Source organism: Arvicola amphibius, chromosome X (genome assembly GCF_903992535.2).
Source record: "Arvicola amphibius chromosome X, mArvAmp1.2, whole genome shotgun sequence".
Taxonomy (NCBI): domain Eukaryota; kingdom Metazoa; phylum Chordata; class Mammalia; order Rodentia; family Cricetidae; genus Arvicola; species Arvicola amphibius.
Window position 1 is genome coordinate 51,949,446 of NC_052065.1, and position 19,248 is coordinate 51,968,693.

A 19,248-nucleotide genomic window follows, 5' to 3' on the forward strand; every position below is an offset into this window, starting at 1 on the left:
AAATGAAATTGCAGTACGATGTGTCTTTTTTATGCATAAAACAAAAATTTAATAACCACTGTACTTTTGTAGTAATGAGCACAAGTGATATTTTTAGTTGGCTGCCGTGACTGTAGGTGGTGTGAAAATATCTCCGCTTGCTATTGGTGACACTCACAGTATTGGTAATACTGGAGGCTTGTTGCCTCCACTGTACTTGGAAGAAATGCTGAAGTTCAGGCAGAGTTTAGTGGAGGTGAAACTGTCAGCTCCCTCTTTCTCTGGTTCAAGTACCCGGAGCACTAAGAGCTCCCGCTGTGATTTCTCACTGTGCTTCGCACTTCTAAGATATTACCTTACTGATGCAGAGCCTTCGGACCTAGTCAGTATTTCTCCTTTGGGATCGGAGATGGGGTGGCTTGGAACATACAATTCTGCTGAGAAGGAAAAAAGCTGCCCTTAACATTTGGGGGTTGCTCTGGCACTCGGTCGAGCCTTAGCGTTTTCCCCACCCTGAAGCTTGCTAACACTTCCAAGTCCTGCTTTAAAAAACACTTAACCACATATCACCAAGCCAAAACTCAAATATTACGACAAACTTAACATTTTCTTACTGGAATGCTCCAGTTTGCCCCAGATGGGCGTTTTTGTTGTTGTTTTGTGGTTTTTTTCTTTCGCAGAAAAAAAACCCCTAATTTCTTCAAGGACAGGTGGTTTCTAGCACTATCTTTGGATAAGAGGACAGTGACCTTCCATTGAACAAATCTCCAAATCTTCAGGACGCCCATGTGGCTTCCATCTTCTGTCAAATTAGGACAGAAATGCAGAAGGAAATACGAACTACATCGTCTTTCTGGTTCGGGCTAGTTTGCTGAGGCTAGCGCAGAGATTTAAAAGGCAGACTACCTGGACTTGGATCCTAACTTTAGATTTTCCGCAGCCTTGGACACTCCGCAATGAGAACCGTGCCTATCGACTTGTGTGGGAGGAATAAAATTACGTCCTTAATAATGCTTGTTTTTCTTGCGAATAGTTAAATACCATCACTTACCGTCTACAAGTATTAAATGGGACAAATATTTGATATCTTTACGCTTCAGTACTTTTCTTTTTTAAAAGGTCAATTTTTCGCGATTAAGTAACGTGGGGCATTTAGTTTAACCTAAAAATTTAAGGAACATTCAGTATACGGTACATTTTTTAGGGGAAAAAACCTTATGTGAGGTAAATCGAAGCCCCATCGTCGATCTGCAGCTTCTCCCTAAGAGGCGGGTGCAGCCTTCCCGGGTCCGTCGGGTGCCACCGCCTGGCTGCTTCAGTTCACAGGGCTGCCATCTGGCACAGCCTAGTGCCCAATGGTGGAGGATGAGGAGAAAGTAGGTTTTGTGGCACTTCAGAGTGCCAAGGAGCCGCCCTCTTACCACAGCTTGCCGCCTACACGGAGCTCCTGCCTTTTGCCGCCTAGCAACAGCCCTCGGGGAGGCAAAACCGCCAAGAAGGCGGGGCTTGCGTTCGTCTGGTTCCCGCGCGCGGGCGACGTCGGTTGCTAAGCAACGTAACGCGCCATCTAGCGGTGTTTGATTGGCGCTTTTGAACGGTCTCGTGGAGGAGGCGGGGAGCAACAGAATCTCGTGCGCCCCAGCCTGCTCGCGGTCGAGGGAATCAGGATCTAACCGGGCCTCCGTAGACGCTTTTCTATAGTGGGCGGGACCAAGAGAGGGGTGACCCTGCCCCTGCCGGAGCCGCGGCTGCCAGCGACATGTTCAAGGTGAGAGAGTGGAGCCGGGTCACGGTTGTCATCTCCCCATCTCAGACACCGGGAGCCCTTCCCACGCTCCCGTGGGGCCTTTTTTTTGTGGATCAGACTCGGCTCCCCCCGAGGCTTTGCCCACCTCCGGGCTGGCTAAGTCCTGGCCCGGCGATTCATTCACTGCTTGGTACCAGCACCTGTGAGGCTGAGGCTTTGAACGCTAGATGGGTGGGATTGGCCTTGGGCTAGTTCTGTCGCGAAGGAAACACTTTGAAGATTTACAACACCGCTGTAGTACCTACTTCCCCGGCTAATGCCCTTTTGGGTTCGTGGGTAGGACGAGGCCAGGTCCTGACGCTGCAGCCTTTATGGCTTTGGTTGCTTGGCAGGATCAGGTTTCAGAACCTGGCGTGTGGGTGGGGGAGGGTCAACCTCCGAAGAGGTCGGGGAGGCTGAGGAAGGAAAGGCTTCGTGGGGGAAGCTGTCGCTTACGCTCTAGTGAGCATCAGTGTGGAGAAGCCGACTCTTCCCCTTCCTTACAGGTGTTTTTTTTGAACACCTGCCCACCGTAAGGTATTTACAGTGTAGACTTTCAAAAACCTGTATTTTAGCATTAAGTTATTCTTTCGTAAAGTCACTTATATTTTGTCATTAAAAAAAAATCACAGGCAGCGCACGCCTTTAATCCCAGCACGCAGGAGGCAGAGACAGGTGAGTTCGAGGCCAATCTGGTTTACATAGCGATTTCCAGGATAACCAGGCCTACAAAAAGAGACCCTTTCTAAAACAAAACAAAACACAAACAAGCAGCCCAAAATCTATAAAATAAGTCCTCCAAGAAACGTAATATTCACAGAATAGTGCCAGTAGAACCTCAAAATTGTGCTACCCATTTAAAAATTCCTTGCAGCTATAGTGTTCGGGGCTCATTAATAAGGGCTGTAAAATCAGATCATGGTCTCTGCCTTCCAGTGCTGTGGTATTGCCAGTGCCTAGCTATGTGATAGTGGGCATGTCACAACTCCTCCATGACTGTTTTTTTTTCTATTGCTTGAAGTTAGGGTAATAAACGTCTAATTGTTAAATACTGAGGAGAATTAGCTCCCTAAACCCAGAGGAAGGATGGACGCTGAATGCATTGATTTGTTGGCTCACTGTCAATCAAAGACGTAGCTCTCCTGGGTTTACTATGGCATTGTCAATTTTCCTTATGGTTGCAAGATGACTGCCAGTAACAATACTTTGTCATTCACTAGGGGAAGAGGAGAGGATAAAACTACTATGCTTGGATTATGTTTTTCCTTCAGGTCTGATTGGACCAACATGGGTCAGGTATCTGTCCCTAGCCCCATAACAGTTACCAGGGGGATGTTGGGCTCCTGTTAGTTTAAGTTAACTAGGATCACTTTGCTTAAACACTTGGGAAAAGAATGGTTTCATGACCACAGTGCGGTTCTTCAGGGAGGAAGAGGTGTGGTGGAAAGTGGAACCACAAGCAGCAGTGCTCACGTCGGGTATATTCATGAGTCTGTGAACGTGTTCATTGACTTGGGGTCTTTGAAACTCTTTCGTGATCCTCATACATGTAAGTTAATTGATGGAAATGAAAGATTGACACAGATGGATGACTCAGATAAGTTTTTTTTTTACAGTTTATTTTTTTACAGGAGTGAGAAAGAGGGAAGGAAAAGAATGTTGTGATTGTAGAACAGTGGTTCTCAGCTGACTGGTACCACTCCCTTTGGGTATGTTTTGGAAATTCCAGAGGTTGTTTTTTGTGTCTTTAGTTGTGTTGAACATTTGTTTTAGTTTTAATTTTTTTTATCTTATGTGTATTAATGTTTTGCCTGCATGTATGTTTGTGTACGACACACGTGCCTGGTGCTCACAGAGGCCAGAAGAGGGCACATGATCCCCTGGAAATGGAGTTACAGATGGTTGTCAGAGGCCATATGGGTGCTGGGGATGGAACCTGGGTCCACTTCTCTCAGCATTGTGCCCCATCTGGTGCAGACCCATGCAGGCCCTGTGCATGCTGCAACAGTTTCTGTGAATCCATCTGTGTCTGTTATGCTGTGTTTAGAAGGCCTTGTTTCTTTGGTGTCCTTCATCCCCCTTTGGCTTTTATAATCTTTCCTCCTCTTCCACAGGGTTCCCTGACCCTGAGGGGAGGGATTTGATGGAGACATCCCATTTAGGACTGAGTGTTCCAAGGTCTGTCACTCTCTGAATATTGTCCAATTATGGCTCTCTGTCTTTGTTCCCATCTGCTGCAGGAGGAAGCTTCTCTGGTGATGGTTGAACAAGGCACTGATCTATGAGTACAGCAGACTATTAGGAGTCATTTTATTGTTACATTCTTTAGCAGAATAGTTTTCCCCTATGCCTCTGGGCTTAGCAAGTCTCAGGCTCTTGGGTACGTGGGCAGTGTCAGGCATGGGTTCATTTTTATGATATGGGGCCTTAGTTCCAATCAAATAGTGATTGGTTACTTCCACAACTTTTGGCACTTTTGCACCAACGTATGTTTCAGGCAGGTCACCAGTGTAGATCACAGGGTTTGTAGCTAGGTTGGTGTTTACCGTTCTCCTCTGGTAGTATACAGAGTACCTCCAGTACTGTATTATGTGTAAAAATAAGTATATGCTATATATAAATATTTATTTAGTAAGATCCTTAGTGCGTGTTCCCTGTGCTTTTGAAGTTGCTGATTTCATGAATAGGGTAAGATTTGGAAGAGGCACTGACCAGAGAACCAAAAAAGGGGGGTTGCAAAGGCTCTGCTGAGAGGTTTGCTACTACAAGTCCCTGCTTAGAGGGGACAGAATAAATGGTAGGGACTGGTCTGGCTTTGGGAATTGCCAGCTTGGAAGGTACTAGGCTTGATAGTATCGGTGTTGTACTATAGTATAAGGAAGTACAATGTGTGTAGCTTGTTATGGATAATGTTTAAACTGTGATCATTGTTTCCTTTTTATTTTATTTTATTTTTTTAGAGTTATAAAAGCCCATTTTTTATTGATATTTATTGAGCTTTACATTTTTCTCTGTTCCCCTCCCTGCCTTTCCCCTTTCCCCTTCAACCCTCCCACAAGGTCCCTATGCTCCCAATTTACTCAGGAGATCTTGTCTTTTTCTACTTTCTACTTCCCATGTAGATTAGATTTTTTTTCTGCTTATTACACAAGTTTTGGTTTTTCGAGACAGGGTTTCTCTGTAGCTTTTGGAGCCTGTCCTGGAAGTAGCTCTTGTAGACCAGGTTGGCTTCGAACTCACAGATATCCGCCTGCCTCCGCTTCCCAAGTGCTGGGATTAAAGGTGTGCCCCACCACTGCCAGGCTTACACAAGCTTCTTACTTTTCTATGTATATTTGACAGAATCAGATAGCTGTTTTTACAGGGTTTAAAAAACGGAACAATTACAGATGAAATGTATTTTCTTTGCTTTATTGGTGTAATTTTGTAGTGATATTTGCTCCTGCCCCCAAGGAAAATAAAATAGTTTTCTGTGAGGAAAAGATGTTAACATCTTTTTTTAGCCTCTTTTTTTTTGCTTTTTTAAGACTATAATAGTCTTTATAGTAGATACAGAAGAACTAGGAAATATCAGCAACTTTGGCACAAAACTGCAGAATTGAAAGCTTCTCATAAATTCATAAATAGTTCTGTTTGCAAAACCAAAAAGTACCTTTTTCCCCCTCTTTTCCTTTTTTTAAGGAAGTTCTCAAATAGCCCAGGCCCAGGGCGGCTTCAGACTTTCTTTCTTTTTTTTTTTTTTTTTTTTTTTTTTTTTTTTCTTTTATTTTTTAAATTGGGGCTGTCCACGTGATACTGTCATGTGTTTGCTGTCTTTCTCTGGGCAAAGCCCAGGTATCTTAAGCTGGAACCATAGTGGAGAGTGATAGGTTTTTTTTTTTTTTTTGTTTTTTTTTTTTTTTGTTTTTTTTTTTTCCTCATGGTTTATTTTTTTTTATATTTAAAAATTTCCATCTCCTTCCCTCCTCCTCCACCCTCCCTCCCCTCCTTCTCCCCTTTCTCTCCCCTCCTTCTCCCCCTTCCCTCCCCTCCCCTCCACCCATACCTCCCCTCCCTCCCTCTCAAGGCCAAGGAGCCATCAGGGTTCCCCACTCTATGCTAAGACCAAGGTCCTCCCAACTCCCCCCAGGTCCAGGAAGGTGATCGACCAAGCTGAGAAGGCTCCCACAGAGCCCGTCCATGAAGAAGAATCAGAGCCCAGAGCCATTGTCCTTTGCTTCTCAGTCAGCCCCCGCTGTTGGCCACACTCAGAGAGACGGGTTTGGTCGCATGATCCATCAGTCCCATTCCAACTGGAGTTGGTGATCTCCCATTAGTTCTGTCCCACCGTCTCCATGAGTGAACGCACCCCTCTCGTTCCTGACTTTCTCCCTCATGTTCTCGCTCCTTCTGCTCCTCATCGGGACCTTGGGAGCTCAGTCCAGTGCTCCAATGTGGGGCTCAGTCACCTTCCCCATCTGTCGCCAGCTGGAGGTTCCCTCACGGTCCTGACTTTCTTTCTCATGTTCTCTCTCCTTCTGCTCCTCATCAGGACCTTGGGAGCTCAGTCCGGTGCTCCAAGGTGGGGCTCTGTCATTTTCTTCATCTATCGTCAGGTGGAGGTTCTATGGTGATATGCAAGAAATTCATCAGTATGGCTATAGGAACTGGCCTTTTCAGGCTCCCTCTCCTCAGCTGCCCAAGGAACTAACTGGGGGCGTCTCCCTGGAAACCTGGGAACCCCTCTAGGGTCAAGTCTCTTGACAACCCTCAGGTAGCTCCTTAAATTCAGATATATGCTTCACTGCTCTCATATCCACCCTTCCTATATCCCAAGCACCCCATTCCTCCGAGCTCCCCCCGCTCTCCCCTTCACACTTTTCTCTCCCCATCTTCCCTTGGCCCAGTCTTGCCCAACCCTCAAGTTCCCAATTTTGCCTGGCGATCGTGTCTACTTCCAATATCCAGGAGGATTACTATATCTTTTTTGGGAGTTCACCTTCTTATTATCTTCTCAAGGATCCCAAACTTATAGGCTCGATGTCCTATAATCATGGCTAGAAACCGAATATGAGTGAGTACATCCCATGTTCATCTTTATGGGTCTGGGTTACCTCACTCAGAATAGTGTTTTCTATTTCCATCCATTTGCCTGCAAAATTCAAGATGTCATTGTTTTTTACCGCTGAGTAGTATTCTAGCATGTATATATTCCACAGTTTCTTCATCCATTCTTCCACTGAAGGGCATCTAGGCTGTCTCCAGGATCTGGCTATTACAAATAATGCTGCTATGAACATAGATGAGCATATGCTTTTGTTGTATGATTGGGCATCTCTTGGGTAGATTCCCAATAGTGGAATTGCTGGGTCCTGGGGTAGGTTGATCCCGAATTTCCTGAGAAACCGCCACACTGCTTTCCAAAGTGGTTGCACAAGTTTGCATTCCCACCAGCAATGGATGAGTGAGCCCCTTACCCCACAACCTCTCCAGCAAAGGTTATTATTGGTGTTTTGGATTTTAGCCAATCTGACAGGTGTGAGATGATATCTCAAAGTTGTTTTGATTTGCATTTCCCTGATAGCTAGGGAGGTTGAGCATGACCTTAAGTGTCTTTTGGCCATTCGAACTTCTTCTGTTGAGAATTCTCTGTTCAGTTCAGCGCCCCATTTTTTAATTGGGTTAATTGGCATTTTACCGTCTAGTCTCTTGAGTTCCTTATATATTTTAGAGATCAGACCTTTGTCAGTTGCAGGGTTGGTGAAGATCTTTTCCCAGTCAGTAGGCTGCCTTTGTGTCTTAGTGACAATGTCCTTTGCTTTACAGAAGCTGCTCAACTTCAGGAGGTCCCATTTATTCAATGTTGCCCTTAAAGTCTGTGCAGCTGGGGTTATGCATAGGAAACGGTTCCCTGTGCCCATTTGTTGTAGAGTACTTCCCACTTTCTCCTCTATCAATCTCAATGTGTTCAAATTAATATTGAGGTCTTTAATCCATTTGGACTTGAGTTTTGTGCATGGTGATAGATATGGATCTACTTTCATTCTTCTACAGGTTGACATCCAGTTATGCCAGCACCATTTGTTGAAGATGCCCTCTTTTTTCCATTGTGTACTTTTGGCTCCTTTATCAAAAATCAGGTGTTCATAGGTTTGTGGTTTAAGATCCGGGTCTTCTATACGATTCCATTGGTCAACTTCTCTGTTCTTATGCCAATACCAAGCCGTTTTCAATACTGTAGCTCTGTAATAGAGTTTGAAGTCAGGGATGGTAATGCCTCCAGAAGAACCTTTATTGTATAAGATTTTTTTTGGCTATCCTGGGTTTCTTGTTTTTCCATATAAAGTTGATTATTGTCTTCTCAATCTCTGTGAAGAATTTTAATGGGACCTTGATTGGGATTGCATTGAATCTATAGATTGCTTTTGGTAGAATTGCCATTTTTACTATGTTGATCCTCCCAATCCACGAGCAGGGGAGATCCTTCCATTTTCTGGTATCCTCTTCAATTTCTTTCTTCAAAGACTTAAAGTTCTTGTCATATAAATCCTTCACTTCCTTGGTTAGCGATACTCCCAGATATCTTATGCTATTTGTGGCTATTGTGAAAGGTGATACTTCTCTGATTTCGCTCTCTGCTTCCTTATCCTTTGTGTATAGGAGGGCGACTGATTTTTTTGGAGTTGATCTTGTATCCTGCCACGTTACTGAAGGAGTTTATCAGCTGTAGGAGTTCTTTGGTGGAGTTTTTGGGGTCGCTTATGTATACTATCATATCATCTGCAAATAATGAAAGTTTAACTTCTTCCTTTCCAAATTGGATCCCCTTGATTCCCTTATGTTGTCTTATTGCTATTGCTAGAACTTCAAGCACTATATTGAAGAGATAAGGAGAGAGTGGACAGCCTTGTCGTGTTCCTGAATTTAGTGGGATAGCCTTGAGTTTCTCTCCGTTTAATTTGATGTTAGCTGTCGGTTTGCTGTAAATAGCTTTTATTATATTTAGGAATGACCCTTGTATCCCTAATCTCTCCAAGACCTTTATCATAAAAGGGTGCTGAATTTTGTCAAATGCTTTTTCAGCATCTAATGAGATGACCATATGGTTTTTTTCCTTCAGTTTGTTTATATGATGGATTACATTAATAGATTTTCGTATGTTGAACCAGCCCTGCATCTCTGGGATGAAGCCTACTTGATCGTAATGGATAATTTTTCTAATGTGTTCTTGGATTCGGTTTGCCAGTATTTTATTGAGAATTTTTGCGTCCATGTTCATGAGTGAGATTGGCCTGTAATTCTCTTTCTTGGTTGAGTCTTTGTGTGGTTTAGGTATCAGGGTAACTGTAGCTTCATAGAAGGAATTTGGCAGTGACTCTAGTGTTTCTATATTATGAAATACCTTAAGGAGTATAGGTATTAGGTCTTCTTGGAAGTTCTGGTAGAATTCCGCATTGAAACCATCTGGTCCTGGGCTCTTTTTGGTAGGGAGGTTTCTGATAACAGTTTCTAATTCTTCGCGACTAACAGGACGATTTAGAGCATTTACCTGGTCCTGGTTTAACTTTGGTATATGGTATTTATCTAAAAAACTGTCCATTTCTTTTACATTTTCCAATTTTGTGGCATACAGGCTTTTGTAGTAAGATCTAATGATTTTCTGAATTTCCTCTGTGTCTGTGGTTATGTCCCCCTTTTCATTTCTGATCTTGTTAATTTGCGTGTTCTCCCTCTGCCATTTGATTAGATTGGCTAAGGGTTTGTCAATCTTGTTGATTTTCTCCAAGAACCAGCTTCTTGTTTCATTGATTCTTTGGATTGTTTTCTGTGTTTCTATTTTGTTGATTTCTGCCCTCAGTTTGATTATTTCCAGTCTTCTACTTCTCCTAGGTGAGTCTGCTTCTTTTTTTTCCAGAGCTTTCAGGTGTGCTGTTAAGTCACCAATGAGTGCTTTCTCCGTTTTCTTTAAGTGGGCACTTAGTGCTATGAACTTTCCTCTTAGCACTGCTTTCATTGTGTCCCATAGGTTTGAGTATGTCGTGTCTTTGTTTTCATTAAATTCAAGAAAGACTTTAATTTCTTTCTTTATTTCTTCCTTGACCCAGGTGTGGGTCAGTAGTTGACTGTTCAGTTTCCATGAGTTTGTGGGCCTTCTGGGGGTAGCATTGTTGTTGAATTCTAATTTTAATCCATGGTGATCCGATAAGACACAGGTGGTTACTAATATTTTTTTGTAACTGTGGAAGTTTGCTTTGTTACCAAGTATATGGTCAATTTTCGAAAAGGTTCCATGAGCCGCAGAGAAGAAGGTATATTCTTTCCTATTTGGGTGGAATGTTCTATAGATGTCTGTTAAGTCCATTTGGTTCATTACCTCCATTAAGTCTTTCAATTCTCTGTTAGGTTTCTGTCTGATTGACCTGTCCATTGGTGAGAGAGGAGTGTTGAAGTCTCCAACTATTAGTGTGTGTGGTTTGATGGCTGCCTTGAGTTCTAGAAGTGTTTCTTTTACATAAGTGGGAGCTTTTATATTAGGGGCATAGATATTCAGGATTGAGACTTCATTCTGAAGGATTTTTCCTGTTATGAGTATAAAGTGTCCCTTTCCATCTCTTCTGATTGATTTTAGTTTGAAGTCAACTTTGTTGGAAATTAGTATGGCCACACCCGCTTGTTTCTTAGGGCCATTTGCTTGATAAACCTTTTCCCAACCCTTTACTCTGAGTAGGTGCCTGTCTTTGTGGTTGAGGTGTGTTTCTTGTAAACAGCAAAATGTTGGATTCTGTTTTCGTATCCAGTCTCTTAGCCTGTGCCTTTTTATAGGTGAATTGAGTCCATTGATATTAAGTGATATTAATGACCAGTGGTTGTTAACTTCAGTCATTTTTAGTAGTAGAGTTTGTGTGTTTCCCTTCTTCTAGTTGTGCTGGTGAAGGGTCGCTAGATGCCTGAGTTATTGTCGGCGTTGTTGGACTCCTTGGTTTGTGATTTTCCTTCTATTACTTTCTGCAAGGCTGGATTTGTGGCTGCGTATTGTTTAAATCTGTTTTTGTCCTGGAATATCTTGTTTTCTCCATCAATGGTGAATGCAAGCTTTGCTGGGTATAATAGTCTAGGCTTGCATCCATGTTCCCTAAGTGTCTGTAGCACATCTATCCAAGCTCTTCTGGCTTTCATGGTTTCCATTGAGAAATCAGGTGTAATTCTGATAGGTTTCCCTTTATATGTTACTTGACCTTTTTCCTTTGCAGCTCTTAATATCTGTTCTTTATTCTGTATGTTTTGTGTTTTGATTATTATATGGCGTGGGGATGCTTTCTTTTGATCCAGTCTATTTGGTGTTCTGTAGGCTTCTTGTACCTTCATAGGAACATCCTTCTTTAGGTTGGGGAAGTTTTCTTCTATAATTTTGTTGAATATGTTTTCTGGGCCTTTGAGTTGTAATTCTTCTCCTTCTTCTACCCCAATTATTCTTAGGTTTGGTCTTTTCATGGTGTCCCAGATTTCCTGAATGTTTTGTGTTAAGAATTTGTTAGATTTGTTTAGTTCTTTAATCTGTGAGTTTATTTCTTCTATAGTATCTTCAGAGTCCGAGATTCTTTCTTCCATCTCTTGTATTCGGTTGGAAATACTTGTCTCTGAAGTTTCTGTTCGTTTACTCAGAGTTTCCATTTCCAGTCGTCCCTCAGATTGTGTTTTCTTCAATACCTCCATTTCATTTATCAGGTCTTGTACTGTTTCCCTTACCTGTTTGATTGCTTTTTCTTGTTTTTCTTGTTTTTCTTGGGTATCTTTGAGAGATTTATTTATTTCGTCTACCTTTTTGTTTGTCATCTCCATTTCTTTATGGCAGTTTTTACCTCCTGTTTAAGGTCCTCTATTATTTTTATAAAGTACTGTTTAATGTCGGTTTCTTCTATATCTTCTGGGGTAGGGTGTTCAATTCTTGTTGTTTCGGGATGTCTGGCTTGTGGTGATGTCATGTTGCCTTTCATGTTGTTGGAGGAGCTCCTGCATTGGCGCCTGCCCATCTCTTCCTTCAAAAGGAGCGCGGAGGTGTTTGGTGTCCCCAAAGAATGATGGATCCTCCCCAAAGAATGATGGATCCTCCTGCAGACTGTCAGGTCCCCTTGCAGGCCAAGCAGCTCTCAGACAAAGGCCTACCTTGCTCCGGGCAGTCAAATGAAGGAGGGGACCTCCCACCGGCCTGGGAGCACTCAATTCCAGGTCCCCAGAGCCCAAACAGGCTGAGCTGTGGGATTTTGTGGCCCCAAAGACGGGAGGATGAGGAAGGGGGAGGGGGGGAGGATTCTGGGTGCAAGCTGGGAAGGGACAGGGAGAGAGAGGCGGTATCCGGGGAGAATAACCCCTGCAGGAAGAGCAGGAAGTGTGCTGGTGGCAGGGGGAGTTGTGGAGAGTCGGTGGTCCCTCTCCGGACAGCTGCCGCGGTTCGGGCACTCACTCCTCACTCACCCCAAAGAACGATGGCTCCTCCTGCAGATTTTCAGGTCCCCTTGCAGGCCAAGCAGCTCTCGGACAAAGGCCTACCTTGCTCCGGGCAGTCAAATGAAGGAGGGGACCTCCCACCGGCCTGGGTGCACTCAATTCCAGGTCCCCAGAGCCCAAACAGGCTGAGCTGTGGGATTTTGTGGTCCCAAAGACGGGAGGATGAGGCAGGGGGAGGGGGGGAGGATTCTGGGTGCGAGCTGGGAAGGGACAGGGAGAGAGAGGCAGTATCCGGGGAGAATAACCCCTGCAGGAAGAGCAGGAAGTGTGCTGGTGGCAGGGGGAGTTGTGGAGAGTCGGTGGTCCCTCACCGGGCAGCTGCCGCGGTTCGGGCACTCACTCCTCACTCACCCCAAAGAACGATGGATCCTCCTGCAGACTTTCAGGTCCCCTTGCAGGCCAAGCAGCTCTCAGACAAAGGCCTACCTTGCTCCGGGCAGTCAAATGAAGGAGGGGACCTCCCACCGGCCTGGGTGCACTCAATTCCAGGTCCCCAGAGCCCAAACAGGCTGAGCTGTGGGATTTTGTGGCCCCAAAGACGGGAGGATGAGGCAGGGGGAGGGGGGGAGGATTCTGGGTTCAAGCTGGGAAGGGACAGGAAGAGAGAGGCAGTATCCGGGGAGAATAACCCCTGCAGGAAGAGCAGGATGTGTGCTGGTGGCAGGGGGAGTTGTGGAGAGTCGGTGGTCCCTCTCCGGGCAGCTGCCGCGGTTCGGGCACTCACTCCTCACTCACCCCAAAGAACGATGGATCCTCCTGCAGACTTTCAGGTCCCCTTGCAGGCCAAGCAGCTCTCAGACAAAGGCCTACCTTGCTCCGGGCAGTCAAATGAAGGAGGGGACCTCCCACCGGCCTGGGTGCACTCAATTCCAGGTCCCCAGAGCCCAAACAGGCTGAGCTGTGGGATTTTGTGGCCCCAAAGACGGGAGGATGAGGAAGGGGGAGGGGGGGAGGATTCTGGGTTCAAGCTGGGAAGGGACAGGAAGAGAGAGGCAGTATCCGGGGAGAATAACCCCTGCAGGAAGAGCAGGAAGTGTGCTGGTGGCAGGGGGAGTTGTGGAGAGTCGGTGGTCCCTCACCGGGCAGCTGCCGCGGTTCGGGCACTCACTCCTCACTCACCCCAAAGAACGATGGATCCTCCTGCAGACTTTCAGGTCCCCTTGCAGGCCAAGCAGCTCTCAGACCGGCTTCAGACTTTCTGCATAGCCATGACTATCCTTGAATGCTTAAATTATTTTAGACTTATTTATATTATTTTATGTGCATGAGTATTCTGCCTGCATGTAGCTACCTGCACCATGTACATGATTAGTGCTCGTGGCGGTTGGAAGAGGGTACTGAATCTTCTGGAACTGGAATCATGGGCAGCTCTGAACCATCATGTGGTGCTAGACATTGAACCCAGGTTCTCTACAAGGGTAGCAAGAGCTCATAACCACTGAGCCCTCTCTCCAGCCTTTTGGCCTTGAACTGTTTTGAATTTCCTGCTTTCACCTCCCAAATGGTAGGATTATAGTCAGGTGTCACTCACTATGTCTAGAAGGTATTTTTTTCTTTTTGGGGTTCATAGTGTAAACTTTTCCTATTTTTTTTTTTTTTTTTTTTTTTTTTTAGTTTTTTTCGAGACAGGTTTTCTCTGTAGCTTTTGGAGGCTGTCCTGGAACTAGCTCTTGTAGACCAGGTTGGCCTCGAACTCACAGAGATCCTCTTGCCTCTGCCTCCCGAGTGCTGGGATTAAAGGCATGTGCCACTACGCCCGGCAAAACTTTTCCTATTTCTTTCTGCTCTCTTTTCCTCCCTTCCTGTTCTGTTCTGTGCTGTTCTGTGCTGTGCTGTTCTGTTCTGTTCTGTTCAATTCTTTCTGGTGGAGTCTTACTCTTTAGCCCAGACTATCTTACAGTTCCAGGCTGACCTGTAACTGATGCGGTTCATAGTGTGAACTTTGCCTATTTCTTTCCCCCTTTTTCCTCCCCTGGCCTGGCCTGGAATTCACTGTGTAACCCAGGCTGGTCTGTAACTGGTCCTTCTCAGACTCCAAGTGCCACCACACCTTTGAAATATTGGCTTTGTTGGTGTTAATGGTGTATATCTGAACTAGGGAAGATATTGCCGGAAGATCCCGCCTGGCGATGAAATCGAAGACCAGCCTGGCGTATATTGTGAACCTGAACTTTATAGTCCCCAGTGCTCTGAGTTAGATTGAAGTGATTGTGGTCTGTATTTGTACATCCAAATAGCGTCTATCAAAACAGACATCTTGAGAACATGGATTTAATTATCCTCTCAATATATTTTATTCCTAAAACTCTATCACTGATTAATATATTTATAAAATAATTATTATCCTTCATTTGGAAGGATCTTCATACTTTGTGGTATATTCTTTAGAATATCTTCAGAAGTCAGCTAGTGTTATTCCTTTTTGTGTTGTAAACAAATTAGTACTCACCTCAAAACTTCAAGACATATAGATAATGCTAAAGAATCACCGTTAATAGCTCCACTCCTAGGCAACCATGGGGTGCATCTTTCCGTGCTCGTTCCTTAGTATACCTATATATACCCTTGGCGTGACCTTTTAAAAAATCAATGGAATTATACTACCTCCATATAGTCTACCTCCACTACTTTTTCAGACAAATGTCATTTTACGATAGGCTTTTGTTCTTTTCTTAAGGATTTATTTATAATTTCCTGTGTTAGAGTATTTACTTGGATGTGTGTATGTACACCATGTGGAAACCCGAAGAGGGCATCCAGTCCCCTAGAACTGTAGTTACAGACAATTGTGAGCTATCTTATGGGTTTTGGAAATCAAACCTGGGTCCTGTGGAAGAGCAACTAGAGCTCTTAACCACTGAACCATCTCTCCAGCTCTGCTTTCTTGTTATTTTAAATAGATGGAAAATGAATTTCTTATAGGCTTAAATTTTGATTCAGAGGCATTTAGAAATGGAAGCTGGGATTACATATAAAAAGTAAATTTCATTGATAGAGGACTCTCATTGGTTAATAAAGAAACTGCCTTGGCATTTTGATAGGGCAGGATTTAGATAGGTGGAGTAGACAGAACAGAATGCTGGGAAGAAGGGAAGTGAGTCAGATACAATGAAGCTCCAACCCAAGATGGACATAGGCTAGAATCTTCCCGGTAAGCCACCCCTCGTGGTGCTACACACATTACTAAATATGGGTTAATCAAAATGTGAGAGTTAGCCAGTAAGAGGCTGAAGCTAATGGGCCAGGGAGTGTTTAAAAGATTACAATTTGTGTGTTGTTATTTCAGGGCATAAGCTAGCCAGGCGGCCAGGAGCTGGGTGGCAGGAACACAGCCCGTTGCCTCCTCACTACATTTCATTTTTTATTTGCTGTATAAATGGTGGCGATAAATTCTGGCTGTATATGATTTATCAACATCACTTAGAAAATACATATTTTTTTCTGAGAAAAATTTTATTGGCCTTTTGAATAAAATTTATTTGCCAGGAAGGATGATCCCATCATACTTCTGCTGGAACCAGCGCATGGCTTCCTCTTTGCTGATTCTGTGTTTGGCCCCAATGCAGCCTGTCCTGCGCTTCTTGTCTGTGATGCTGAAAGCTGGCCTGCCCAGCACCACATAGAAGTCCAGGCCGTAGATCCCAATGCTTGGGTCATATCTGATGCCCAGGTCAATGTGTTCTTGAATCCCAAAGCCCAAGTTCCCAGTATCTGAAAAGTTATTTTTCCGTAATTCATACTCCCGCACCTTCAGTCCTTTCTCCAGAATTTTTTCTGCCTTGGCTTCATGGACAGTATAGTGAACAGCAGTCTTTTCATTTCTCCTGATGCCTAAGGACCTGATGGTGTAGCTAGCTTTGGAGAAGACAGGTGTCTGGCCTGTGAGCCGCTCCAACACCTTACCTTGGCTGCCCAGGTCAGTCTGTCCCCGCTCTCCCCAACACAGATATTGAGGCAGAGCTTGCAGATGCAAAGTTCCCGCATGGGGTTCTCCTTTTCACCTTGATCTTGCTGAATCCTTTTTTAGAACGGGAGGTGACGTGACAGGCGAGCCGAGCTCTGCACCCCTGCCGGTCTCAGTGCCACCAGCATCCGACCTCCTCCACGCACCGGCAAGAGTGCCCTCATGGGCCCCACCGGACTCGGATGGAGGTGGATGAAAGGGAGGCAAAGCAAGCTCTCGAAAATACATATTTTTTTAAAAAAATTATAACCAATACTGAAATATTTCCTTTCAAAAGTCCAAATGATACAGATAGTGACCGAATGTCTATTGTCTACCTCCCTTTTACCCCCTACCTAGAGCGAGTCTTTATTGGGTTGGATTTGTGCCCATCATAGAAAAGCTGGGTAGGGATAGAGTTAGATATAGCTCAGTGGTAGAACATTTGTTTGCATACAGAGCTGGGTAGGGGGCTGTGTGACACAGACATCCCCATTGAGCTCCTGTTATAGGGGAAGGTAGTCTGTTTTTGATGCTTCTAGAGTTGTGAGTGGATTTGAAATGTTTCTCTCTCTTGCTCGTTTTCTCGCTTGCTCTCTCTCTCTCTTTTGGTTTTTCAAGACAGGGTTTCTCTGTAGCTTTGGGGCCTGTCCTGGAACTAGCTCTTGTAGACCAGGCTGGCCTCGAACTCACAGAGATCTGCCTGCCTCTGCCTCCTGAGTGCTGGAATTAAAGGCGTGCACCACCACTGCCCAGCTGAAATGTTTCTTTTTATTTTTAATTCAGATTAAAGAAATTGTTAATATGTTTTTACGAATACCTGTGTAATGTTATTTGGACCGAATTGTTGATTATTATTTTTTTTTTTTGGTTTTTCAAGACAGGGTTTCTCTGTGGCTTTGGAGCCTGTCCTGGAACTAGCTCTTGTAGACCAGGCTGGTCTCGAACTCACAGAGATCCGCCTGCCTCTGCCTCCCGAGTGCTGGGATTAAAGGCGTGCGCCACCACCGCCCGGCTTGTTGATTATTTTTATTAGGTTGTTTTACCTTAAAAATTCACATCTTATCTTTTGGTTTTATGCTAATTATTTAGAACAAGAATAACCTTGAAAGTGTGGTCAGTTTTCATAGACTTTAAAAAAAGTCCATTTCACATGTTAAAAATTGTGTTATGCCTGCTTGCATATCTGTGCTCTTATGTGTGTGCCCGGTGCCCAGAGAGCAGAAGAGGCCATTAGATACCCGAAACTAGTTATAGACAATTGTGAGCTGCCGTCTGGGAGCTTGGAATGGAACCTGGGTCCTCTGGAAGAGCATCCAGAGCTCTTAGTCACTGAGCCATCTCTCCAGCTCCCTCATTTCAGATTTTTACCTCTTAAGACTGGAAAGTCAAAAGAAAAGGTTTTTAGTGTGTGTGGTGCTGAAGATGGAACCCAGGGTCTTGAAGCATACTAGGCACGTACCCTACTACTGAACTACATTGCACCCTTAGTCATAGGAGCATTCTATTTCAAAAGGATAAATGCTTTGAGAATGGAAACTATTGGAAACAAGACGAATAAAAAGAATAAAGACTCGGTATAACATTTTGGGGAAAAACATGTGTATGCCTCCTTTTGTAAGTATAAGAATATCTAATTTTAAATGACATTTACTTTTAAAATGTTCAGGTAACATTTATTTCCCACAGGGATTTAATATGCTTCTATATAACTTTGGAAAGAGCTGTGCATTTTAATGTACAGGTTATATGAGCCAAGTGATAAAATAGCTAGAATGCATAATCTCAGCACTCAGGATCTAGAGGCAGGAGGATGGAGCATTCAAGGCCAGTTTGGGCCAAGTAGGGAGATACTTGAAAATAAAAATAAAACATTATAAATTTGCTCATACAAGTTTTGCAATCAAATTGCTTCGATTAGGTTATAGTTGCTGCACAGTGGTGGCTCATGCCTTTAATCCCAGCACTTGGGAAGCAGAGACAGGGAGATCTCTGAGTTCGAGGCCAGCCTGGTCTACAAGAGCTAGTTCCAGGACAGGCTCCAAAGCTACAGAGAAAGCCTGTCTTGAAAAACCAAAAAAAAAAAAAAATCAAAACCAACAAAAAACAAAAACTTGATTGAAATTATTTTTAATATTGCAAAAGTAACAGCTGTTAAATGGGATCCCATATAGCTTCTGTGGATAAAGCTGCAAAGATTGTGATGTGTTTAAAAAAAATCATCCTCATGTTTTAAACCTTAGAGGCCATTCCCAGTAACACTGACTCTAAACATCAGGATGACTTTGCTAAATAAAAGCTATGCATACTTTTGTGATTACTGCTTATTTTAAAATAAAGTTAGGGACTGGAAATACAATCCAGTTGGTGGAGTATTTTGTCTTTTATGTACAAAGGCCTAGATTATTTTTTTTGTTTGTTTTGTTTTTTTTCTTTTGTTTTGTTTTTGAGACAAGGTTTTTCTGTAGCTTTGGAGCCTGTCCTGGCATTTGCTCTGTAGACCAGGCTGGCTTTGAACTCACAGAGATCCACCTGCCTCTGCCTCCCACGTGCTGGGATTAAAGGCCTGTGCCACCACTGCCCGGCTAAAGCCCTAGATTTTTATAAACTGGGTAGCGTTTGCCTAGCATGCCTGAGGGCCTGAGTTCTAGTCTCAGCACCACCACCACCAGAAAACAAAACTCCAGAAATCGTTAAAAAAGAACAAAGGAAAGAAAAAATACTGAAGAGAGGCTCAGAAGTTAAAAGCACCTGCTGTTCTTTCAGAAGATCAGAGTTTGGTGCCCACAACCCACGTCAGGTGATTTGCAAGCGCCTGTAACTCCCTCCCTCACAACAAAGAAATCAGTCTTAGAAAGCTAAACCAGATTTGTTCCTGGGGGGAGGTAGAAGACTGATAGAGGTTAAGGTAGTCGTTGAGTATTAGAGTGGAGTGTTGGTCAGGCTGGGGCTGTAGGTCTAGTGCTGCATAGAGCATTTTGTAGCATGCACAAGCCCCAGGGCTTAATCCCTAGTACTCCCTCCACCCCCAGGAAAGGAGGAGAAGGAAGAGGAC

At 44.1% G+C, this 19,248-nt stretch overlaps 1 protein-coding gene and 1 pseudogene across 3 annotated transcripts in view; one reads left to right on the plus strand and one right to left on the minus strand.

The window, feature by feature from the left end:
• Window positions 1-1,700: 1,700 nt before the first annotated feature.
• Window positions 1,701-19,248, plus strand: part of Apoo (apolipoprotein O) — a 52,028-nt gene continuing 34,480 nt past the window's right edge. For all 3 annotated transcript variants that reach the window (XM_038317366.1, XM_038317367.1, XM_038317368.1), the window contains exon 1: window positions 1,701-1,747. In XM_038317366.1, coding sequence (XP_038173294.1) covers window positions 1,739-1,747 — 9 coding nt within the window. In that variant the 5' untranslated portion in view covers window positions 1,701-1,738. The remainder of the gene's footprint in view (window positions 1,748-19,248) is intronic.
• LOC119805409 lies at window positions 15,691-16,261 on the minus strand (annotated as a pseudogene).